This window comes from Lepidothrix coronata, unplaced genomic scaffold (assembly GCF_001604755.1).
Source record: "Lepidothrix coronata isolate B3197 unplaced genomic scaffold, Lepidothrix_coronata-1.0 Scaffold318, whole genome shotgun sequence".
NCBI classification, from domain to species: domain Eukaryota; kingdom Metazoa; phylum Chordata; class Aves; order Passeriformes; family Pipridae; genus Lepidothrix; species Lepidothrix coronata.
The window spans coordinates 701,829-712,120 of NW_016690498.1; the positions used below are offsets into that span (position 1 = coordinate 701,829).

Genomic DNA, 10,292 nt, shown 5'->3' on the forward strand with positions numbered 1-10,292 from the left:
CGGGGCGGCGGCAGCGCCCGGGCGGCCGCGGGTGCCGACGGCCCGGGGCGGCGGCAGGGGCACGAGCACGGGCAGGGGCGGCTGCCGGCGGCGGACGGGGTGGCGGAGCACATGCTGCGGCTCTACGAGCAGTCCCGCGGCAGCCGGAACCCGCCGGCCGCGGCAGGGCCGCCGCTCCGCCGGGGCAACACCGTGCGCGCCTTCCGCCCGCTGCCCGCAGGTGAGTGCGCGCCGGGCCGGGCCGGGAGGGGGGACCGGCGGGGCAGCGCTCCGCTCCTTGTTTCGATTGCTGCCTTGCCGCTTCAGCTCTGCGTGTAGCAGCGCTGCCGAGCGCACTGTGAGGGAGGCGCAGTAATTAACGGATCGTCTCCGGAGTCTCCCGTTAGTGCTGTTTTGCATGTGTAGCTTCTGTTGAACCGAGGGCTGGTTTGCACTCGGTGGAGCCGTGGCACGGTTTGGTGATACTTCAGACTGCCTGCGGCGTTCTCACGGTGAGAAGTGGAGATAGTACTGGCAGTTAGAGGCAGTGACAGAGGAGTTGAGTGGAAGCATGATTTGAGCATGGTAAATACTGCATCTTGGCATCTTTGGCAGTGGCACTTAGATATCTCTGTGATTACAGACTGACGTGCACAGATGGATTGGTGAAAACGTAAAATCACTTTCCATAACGAGGGGGGGAATGTTTAACATGCCAGCATCCCAAAGGAGCAGTGTCCCAGCAGAAAGAGAAGATGTCTTGGCCACTGTCTTGGTGCTCCATCCCCTCGCTCTGTTCTGGTTTTTGTGCATCTGAGCTCTGCAAGGGCTAAATTGGGTTGTTGTCTTTCTCTTGCCATAGGCAGCAGCAGCTCGTTTTGTGTTGTACTGATGGCAGAAAAGCGCATTTCCAGAAAACCCTTAGAACAGATGTTCCTCGGGATGGTGGCTGGAGTGGAAAGGCTTTTTCTGGTCTCTGATTCTTCCTCGTGCCTGACTGTCTGGCCAGCCCTGCGATGGAAATGGCACGTTCACCTTATTCCCCTTTTGAGGGGCTTAGTCTCCAGATCCTCTGCCTTGATCGTTGCACTCCTTGGCTCCAAATTTCAGTCTCTCCTGGGCTTCCCCTCGTCCTTAATGGGGCTGCATCAGTTAATTTAATACCTCGTGTTGCTGTTACTCCTTTATGTTTTACCATCCCTGCTGCTAACTCCCTCAGGACTCAGATTTTTGTCTGGCACGAGCAGATGCTCCCCAAGAAGCTGGGGATTCCTCTGCATCTGCAGCAGGAGGCCTTGAAGCAAATCTTTGGTGGTTTCATTTGCAGTTTAATGTTGCAGTTTAAGCTGACACTTTCAGGAGAGAAACTGTTTCTTTTCTGAAACAGGGCTCTCAAATGTGGCTGTGAAACCTTTCTGTCCTTGCTTTTCCCCTCCTGGGCTGCTGGTTCTTATGTGGCACATGGGAAAGGCCTTGCCCAGATCTCCCAGGTAACCCACCACACAAATCTTTGAGACCCTGTAAGACAGCTGTTGTATGATGAGCCCAGGAGTTGGTTGGATTTGTTGACAGTCATCCCTGTTTGTGATGGAAGAGCAGTGGTGTCACGGGTGGCTGCTGCAGCCTCGGAACCCACAGCTGACAGAAACCAACTGAGACAATCAAATCAAGCCTCCTAAAAGCTGTTCAGTGCAAGTTTCTCTCCCTGGGGCTCAGTCCTCCAAGGGGATGGGGTGAGAGCTCCAGCACTGGGTGGCACCTCGGAAGTTTCCCTCCCACGCTGCCCTGAAATCTCTGGTGCACCAGATTTCGTGACTGGGCTGGAGTATCAGAGGTTGCTCGTTTGGCCTCAGGGGTTTGGCCTTTGGTTTTGATGAACGTTCACACGATCATTTATTCTGGCAGGTTTGTTTTTCATTAATCTTGCTAGATTATCTCGTAGCCTAACTGTTCAGTTTGAATCGCTCAGAAGAGAAACCTTTGCTGCCTGTGACAAAGCTGAAAAGAAACCCCAGGCCCCAAATCCAAGAGGAGTGAAGTAAGGATGTACCCCTTCCACAGGGCACTTAGTTACCTTGCAGCACCGTTGTCTCTCATGGGCTTACCTGCTCTCATTTGTTGCTGTGTGTTTGAGTCAAGGGATGTTCAGCTGGGATTTCTGTGTCAGCTCTCGTCACTGCTGCAAGGACATTTCCAGGATGACAGAAACAGCCCTGAGAGAGAAAGAGAGGGGAAAGAGAAAAGCCCCAGAAGCAGACTAGGTTTGCTTCTGAAAGCATTTTTAATCCCAGCGTCGCTTAAGGAACGTGTCTTGCAAATGAGTCATTTAAAAAACTCGACTCGGGTTGGAAGGTCCCTCTAATGATGTTATAGTAAGAGATATTACTTTAAACTCTTTTTTATTGACTGAATTTCAAGTAACTTCAGCTATTACACCTGCCCCTAGGCCAATTCTTGTGGTTTTAGAACAACTGTGTTCTCCTCCCTTTTGAAAGGCCTTTCTTGGCTTTGTTGTGGTGTGAGGTGCCCACGCACACCGGGCAAAGGGAGCAGTGCACGGGGCAGGCAGCACCTCAGCAGCTGCCATGAGCCTGCAGGGGCCAGTCTGGGCCAAATGCTGGCCCCTCTGAGCACCAGTGACTGCAGGGCTCTTCTGCAACCAGAGCCTTAAAAACAGTCAGTCGGGAGACAGTGAGAGCGTGGGGGTTTGGGGTTTGGGTTTGGTTTAAGCTTTTTTTTTTGACTGGGTTTTACGTTGGTTTGGGGTTATTTTGCTGTACCCCCTTAACTTGCTTGGCTTGTGCTAGCTTCCACTTAGAGGCTGGGTTTGGTTTTCACCCTGCTGTGGTCTTACCTCTTCAAACATGTCGAAGGCAGTTGCTGTGCCCACTGTGTAGCACACTTCCCATGTGCAGTGTGCAGGTTTGTGGTCTTCATATCGTGAAGTCCACACGTAAGTCAGATCCTCAGCATGCACCACTGCTGCTTCCAGAGGAGTTCTGTATTGGAGCAGCTGCTGGCTTTAATCACAGTGGTGGACTTGCTGCTGCTTTAGATCAAGTTGCTAGCTCGTGTGACCTTACCTGCTTTGCTGAAGGAATTAGTAGAACTAGTTTGGCAGCGGGTGCTGTGCTCTTTCAAAGCAGAGAACCACATCCTACACCTTTCTCTTGGCAGTACAGGAGTTGGTAACTGGGAAGCAGCAGCTGAGTGAGAGTGAAGGTGGGAGAAAAGAGAAAATCTGGCTTCCAAATTTGTGTTCCTCTTTGGGAACTTGTTCCCATTTCCAGCTCCGAGTGAACTTTTGTAGCTGGGCTGTGAACTCAGAACAAACCAAATTTCACAGCGGAAACACTGCTACGTTCTTCATGGCACCACTTTTCAATATCTTATTGAAATGATGGCTCGTGGTGACTGTATAACTACACAGTCCTCGTTACTGCATCCTTTTTCACTCGTGGGATAGATTTGGCAGTCCATAAAAATGTCAGGGCATCCTCTATAAAGATAAATACACCACATGTTAACAGGCTCATTCCAGCTTAGTGATGCCTTGAAGTGCCCCCTGTGACAGGAGTGTGTTCGTGCTGGCCACGTCTGTCTCCACACACAGGTGTCCTCCCTGGTGCAGTTCCAAAGAGCTCTGTCACGCAGAGCTTGGTCTCCAGAAGTCCTCGTCAGGCTGGCAGCAGCACGGGGTGGAGGGGAGCAGAGCTGTCTGCTCCGATCTGGCCCCGTGGTGTGTGGAAGGTAGCAGCTGTGTGGCTCTGTTGCACGTACTTTTTTCTTGGCTTTTTTATTTCCTAAATCTCACCCTCCAGAAAGATTTCCAGCAGAATCTGTCCTCAGGGCTCAAGGGCAAAGTTTGGTTTAAAGGAAAGGAAGTGTTCCTGAGGAAAAGGCGCATTTATAGGTATTTTTAAGCTGACTCTTTCTTGCCATGCCTGTCATTCTGAAGCCCGGGGATCGCTTGTTTCACATTCCCATCCGGAGCCGGGTGTCCGTGTGGCACGAGGGACCTCCTTGGCACAGTATATTCCCAAGTTGGGATGGGAACCCAGGTCCCGCCATTGGGTTTTTTGGGATGGAAGCCGTTGAATCCGTGGGTGTCTGTGCTGGCCACGAGATGATTTTGCTGATGAAAGATCTGAGCACTCAGAGCTGCTGGAGCTTGGAGGTCTCTTTGTAGGAAAACAGCACCATCTGCTGCAAGTGCTTTCTCTGGGCATGGGGTTACAGGCTGGGAGTGGCTGCTGGAGTCGGGCTTTGAACCAGAACTTTGGACTCCTCGTGTGTCTGTCCCATGCCCTCTGGAATTTCTTTACAGAAACAGCAGCTCGTTTGGTTTTGTGCTGCAGTGTTCCACTTCAGAACAGGCAGGGTTTGTTAAGTGGAATTCTTACTAAAAATTAAAATCCAAACTTGTCATTCAAGTTAGAGCAATGGTTTAAATAATAACTTCTTTAACGGGTGCTCATGGGACACCACACATTCTGGTTCCTAAGACTGATGTACTCAGTGCTCTGCCAAATTATGCCTTAACCTTATTCCATTGGTGATTATAAACAAAGCAGATGTCAGGTCCTCTTGTGTGCTCAGCACCAGTGTAGCCAACAGCCAGTTTTGGTTTGAGGGATTAAAAGCGGGATGGAATTGGAAGGAAATCTAGTTCCCCGGGCATAAATAACAGCTGGAAACTGGATGGATTTGGGACATCAGCCTTCAGCTCCTGGGAACTTCCCTCTGTGCTCTGCCCTCAGGTTGGGCTGAATGTGTAAACAAGGGTGTCCTCTGTAAATGGTTTGGCCTTTGCACTGCTTTGGCCCTGTTTCACTGAGGAAAACGTGTATTGTTCTCCCATAATTCCATGAAGCAATGCATCTGATAATCTGGGGAGAAGGGCTCTGTCTTTCTAGTGGGATGGGACCGGTTCCTGCTGGTTTAATGGATGGGTTGAAATATTCATGACCAAAAAGTGTTTAGAAGAGGAGGCTGCTGGGATTGTTGGGGTGGGAATGGGGCAGCACAGGGGGAATATGTTGGACTTAGCCAAATGGCATCAGCAGCTGGGATGTCACACAGAATGTCACACGGAACATGAAGCTGTCAAAGTCTTTGACAGATCAGTGCTGGAAATCATGTTCTCACTTGCTTGGGCAGGGACTTCCCCCGTGTTCTGAGGGTGAGACTGGTGAGGCTGTTCATCCGTTCATCCCTAGTCCAGGGCCATCTCCGTGCTTGTCATTGCTTGGAAAACAAACAAACAAACAAACACTCCCCCCCCCAAATACTGGCAGAGAAAAACTCTCTTGCAGAATTCTGTAAACTAGAACTCCTTTGCAGCCTCCGAGGAGGGCTTTGACGTGCTGTGGTGTCCAAAAAGCATTGAATTTGGAATCCCCTTGTTTTTCTAACGTGTTGGGTTGTTCCCAGCCCTTTGGGGGGCTGCAGAGTGTCCCTTAGCTCTCCTAGATTTGACTTTTCCATGCAGCCTGCTTTGACAGCTTGACATTGGGATGTGTGTTTCTCTTGCTCTGAAGGGTGGACTTACCTGCAGCCCAACCAGGACATTTTAAAACAAAAATTAAATCCTCCCCCCCTTCTGCTGCACTCTGTGGGGGTTAAAGGAGTCCCCCACCTGTTTCCCTCTGGCTCTGGCATGAAAAATGAAGAAGTGCCCTGGGTGGAATGATTTCATGGACCCTGTGTCATTGGTTATTCTCAAGGGAAACTTGAAGCGCAATCAGTGTCTGATCTGGCCAGGAGGCTGTCACATCAGCCTCTGTGTCTGCTCCAGGACTTTGGTGAATGTCCATAGGCTGTCACATCAGCCTCTGTGTCTGCTCCAGGACTTTGGTGAATGTCCATAGGCTGTCACATCAGCCTCTGTGTCTTCTCCAGGACTTTGGTGAATGTCCATAGGCTGTCACATCAGCCTCTGTGTCTTCTCCAGGACTTTGGTAAATGTCCATAGGCTGTCACATCAGCCTCTGTGTCTTCTCGCTGACTTTTTTACGTGTCCATATTCTTATCTAAGTGTTTGTTTTTCTAGGGAGGCCGGAAGGGCAGGAGATGTACGTTTTTAACTTGACGTCACTCACGGAGTCTGAGAACGTCCTGTCGGCCTCGGTGTATTATTATATTGGAGATCTGCTGCGGGTCAAGGGGAACTCCTCCCAGCCCAGCAGCTGCTCTCATCACAGCCAGAGGAGACCTGACATTCACATATGTCTGTCGGTTTGGACCTTTCCTTCTGTTGGGAACCAGCCTCGGAGCCTGGGACATTTCCTAATCAATGTCTCCACTGCTTCCCAGGACGTCCTTTCCTGGCAGTGGGAGGACATCACTGGGCTCCTGCATGAAGCGAAGCGAAACAGCGAACTGCTGATCGGTGTCAAAATGGCTCTGAGGAGCCACCAGCCCTGGGAGAGGGCACCTCCTTGCTGTGAACCCTACATCCTGATCTATGCCAACGACTCCGCCATCTCGGAACCAGAGAGCGTCGTCTCCACTCTGCGAGGGCACCGTCACCCTCTGGCAGGAGCCTTTCCCAAGGCAGACGGCCGGGTGAGGAGCAGCCTCGGGAAGCGCCGGGGGACACGCTCTGCAGACGCCCTGTTGCCGCTGCAGAACAACGAGCTGCCGGGGGCTGAGTACCCCTATGGCCAGAAGGAGAGGTGGGGAGGCAGGAAACCCTACAACACCTTCCAGCCACAGTTAGCAGAGAGGGCCAGGAGTAAGAAAAAGCCAAGGAAGCCTCATGGCCAGCAGAGGCAGACTCTGCAGTTCGATGAGCAGACGCTGCAGAAGGCCAGGAGGAAGCAGTGGAACGAGCCCAGGTCCTGCGCCCGGCGCTACCTCAGGGTGGACTTTGCAGACATCGGCTGGAGCGAGTGGATCATTTCCCCCAAGTCCTTCGATGCCTATTACTGCTCGGGGGAATGCCAGTTTCCCATCCCAAAGGTAGGAGCTTTAGGGATTCCTTTGCCCTGTAAACTGTGCGTTTCCTTTCCTGAGGCAGTACAGGCAGCCAGTCCCGTTGTGTGTTTGGCTCTAGGACTTGAGTGGTGTCTCTGTCTCCTGCTGCAGGGGGCAGTGCTTAGGACATCCAGCAAACAGACAGGCTTGCAAATACGACCTGGCGTTAGTTTTTTGTCCAGAACCCAAATTGCCATAAAACATTTCCTGAACAGTGCTTACGATGTGTGAACTTGTTATTAACTGGTTTAATAAACATAAAACGAGCCAGATCCGGAAAATTGCTGATTAGCCAGCAGTTGTGCCCCAAAGGAGCCTGTGCTGCCAGGCCCACGTGCCAGGCCCACGCCACAGTCGGTGGGCACGGCACCCTGCAGGAAGAGCACGTGCCTCGTGAGGCAGGGCTGGCACAGGGGCAGGGAGCCCTGGCTTGCAGAAGAGTCAGGCGAGTTGCTCCTGTGACAGAGCGAGGGGATCCGAGAGCGATGGATCCTGGCCCGCTGGCTTTCAGAGTGTCCCCTGGTTTGCATGAGTTGGCATGTGAGTACCAGGAAAGGCTGATGTGCTCCCGGCCCTGTGACCCAGGCCAATGAACTAGGCTCCAAATGTACCGTGCCCTTCTCGGCAGCAGGGACCCCCCTGAGGCTCTCCAAAGGTGAGAGTGGGCTGTGGGTTTGGAGACTGGCCTGAAATGAGGGGGGTGGGGGGTGAGGAACGCCTGCAGGACACTGCAGTAAAGGCAGCGCTTGGACTCACTGCAGCATCCCATTCCAGAGCCTTTATTCCTGCCCCAGGGAAGCCTGAGCAGTTAGTTCCAAAATATAGATGGCGTTTCAGGGCCTTGAGGAACCCAGGGAGGAGGAACCACCTATCCTCTGTACAGGTATTTGGATCTGGAAGGATTTGGTGGGTCAGAGGTAGAACTTTGTATTTTGCATTTCTATGTGTTTGTCTTTATTTTTATGAGCATTTTAGTATATTCTGGTGTTGTGAATGTGCCACAGGGACAATGTCATGCAGGGCTGTTAGGATCCAGTTATCAAAAGCTGCCTTTGCCTGAATTAAGGGTGTCAACGAGACCATATGCCAAGGTCAATAGTACAGATTTCATTGAACAGTAAATATGAGGTAGGGAGAGAGAGAATGAGACAGATGAAGTAAAAAGATGAAGGTGTCACCACCACCTGGATTCTGACGGCGTCCTGCCGGTCCTTCTGCCAGTCTCCTCGGTGCTGAGGGTCCCCCCGTCGTGTTTCCAGGGCACCACTTCTGTACAGTCCCAGCCCTGGATATCCACGGGCTGTCTCAGATGTTCCCACAGCTTGGCACGGCCAGTTGTTTCCTTCCCCACAGCTGGCACAGTGGAGTTCTGTCCCGTGTGCTGATTTCAAACCTTCCCCTTGGTTTAGACCTGCCATTAACGCTTTCCTTTCTCACAGTTTTCCACGGTGGGAATCTTTGTTGGGGTCCATTACCCGGCTCTGCCTTACCAGGCCTGGTTCCTGTTGTTGCCATCTGCTCTCATCACAGGTTCCCGTGGTGGCTCACCTTGTGGGAATTGCCTTCTTTGACAGTGTTTGGAGATAATTATTTGCTTTCTTCAAGTCCTGACTGTGGGTGCAGTGACCTGCTGTGCCCTGTGTGTCTCCCGCAGGCCCTGAAGCCGTCCAACCACGCCACCATCCAGAGCATCGTGCGAGCCGTCGGAGTCGTGCCCGGCGTCCCCGAGCCCTGCTGCGTTCCTGACAGAATGTCCTCTCTCAGCATCCTGTTCTTGGATGAGAACAGGAACGTGGTGCTCAAGGTGTACCCCAACATGACGGTGGAGTCGTGTGCGTGCAGATAACCCCGGGAGGGCAACGCTCGGGTTTGGGGCAGGGGCTGGGCAGGGCTCTCCTCACACCCACGCTTGGGTGGCACTGCCCGTGCGTTGCCTCGGGACAGAAAAGAAACTGTGACCCAATCCAGACCACGAGGATGGCAATGGAATGGATTCCAAGGGGAGAGAGGACCAACTTCATTGCTCTGGGAACGTGACCAACACGTGAGTCTTGGCAATGGGACCTGACTGTTCCTGTGGAAATGGAGAGATGAAGGAGGAGGGATTTGCAGGTTTTCCAGACTGCCAGAGGGACACAGTGATCTACTTTTATACGAGATTTTGGAAGCAGCACGAACTGTTAATTGTTCTCTCTGTCCTTATGGGGACTGATGGAGGGAGGGTTAGAGGTGTAACATTCTTCATTGTAAAGCTGAGCTTCTTGCCTTGGGTTCTTGGGTAGTGCAGCGAGGAGGGCAAATCAATCTGACACCCTAAAAGGTAATGCAGCTCAGCCATGCATCTCCTGGGTATGACACGCCAGCTCACCCCGTCTGTCCATTTTCATTGTCTTATTCTTTGGAATTCAGCTTTTTGGAGCTCGGTGCCCTCCCTCGTGAGAACCCAACCCAGGACTGCTGAGTTCATAGCTGGGATTTCTCAAAAGCACAGATTTTCTGTCCTGGACAAGTTTTCCTGCTGTAGCAACTCAGCTGGGCCAGGGATATGAAAGCATCACACTCGGAGAAGCATCTGGGCGACTTGTTCCTAACAAGTATTCTAGAACATAGTTCAAATAATCTCTGAGGTTTCTACCTGAAAGGAGGTTGTTTCCAGGTGGGGATCAGCCTCTTCTCCCAGGTAACAAGCACCAGGAGAAGTCATAGCCTCAAGCTGTACCAGAGCAGGTTCAGGCTGTACAGCAGGAAGAATTTCTCCATGGAAGGGCTGGTCAGGCCCTGGTTTGATTAGTGCCCTGTTATTGCTTGTGAGAACAGCATTTTCAAATGATTTCTGGTGAAAGGTTTATCTTCGTTCAGGCTGTCAATTAAAAAAAAAATTGAAAATCACCCTCCAGCAGAAGTTATTTTGTATATGGAAAGTTTTACAAATGCTCTTTATTTATTTTATTTTGTGTGTCCCTCTTGTCCACTTAATGTATCCTTCTTTATCTCAGCACTCTTTCAACACTGCAGTTTTTTGTCAGTGCAAAGAGGAAGTGTCAGAACTGCAGTGGAGTTCCAAGGACAGGTGCAACTGCACTGTCAAGGGTGTGTTTCACTACTGCTGGATAAGCTTTGCCCGACCTGTGTTTTTTCCCTTCAGTAACGGGAAAGTTTCGCTGGGAACTCTGTAGAAAATACAAAATAAAATTACTTTTTCAAAAGAAAATTCTCTTTTTTCAGCGTGGCGTTCAGATCTTTCAGAGCACGTTGTGCCAGCTCTCGTTGTGCAGGGAATAACTCCTGTCAGCAGCAAGGTCCCCACTGAAGTGGCAGCTGCAGTTGTTCCTGTG

The 10,292-nt window shown here is 51.5% G+C and overlaps 1 protein-coding gene across 1 annotated transcript; it reads left to right on the forward strand.

The window, feature by feature from the left end:
• Nucleotides 1-3: 3 nt before the first annotated feature.
• Nucleotides 4-9,846, forward strand: BMP3 (bone morphogenetic protein 3; the record flags this gene model as incomplete). The annotated part of the gene is made up of 3 exons (XM_017837931.1): nucleotides 4-220; nucleotides 6,032-6,942; nucleotides 8,612-9,846. Coding segments are annotated over 3 exons (1,320 nt in total), but the record flags the coding sequence as incomplete, so codon positions are not given.
• Nucleotides 9,847-10,292: the final 446 nt, after the last annotated feature.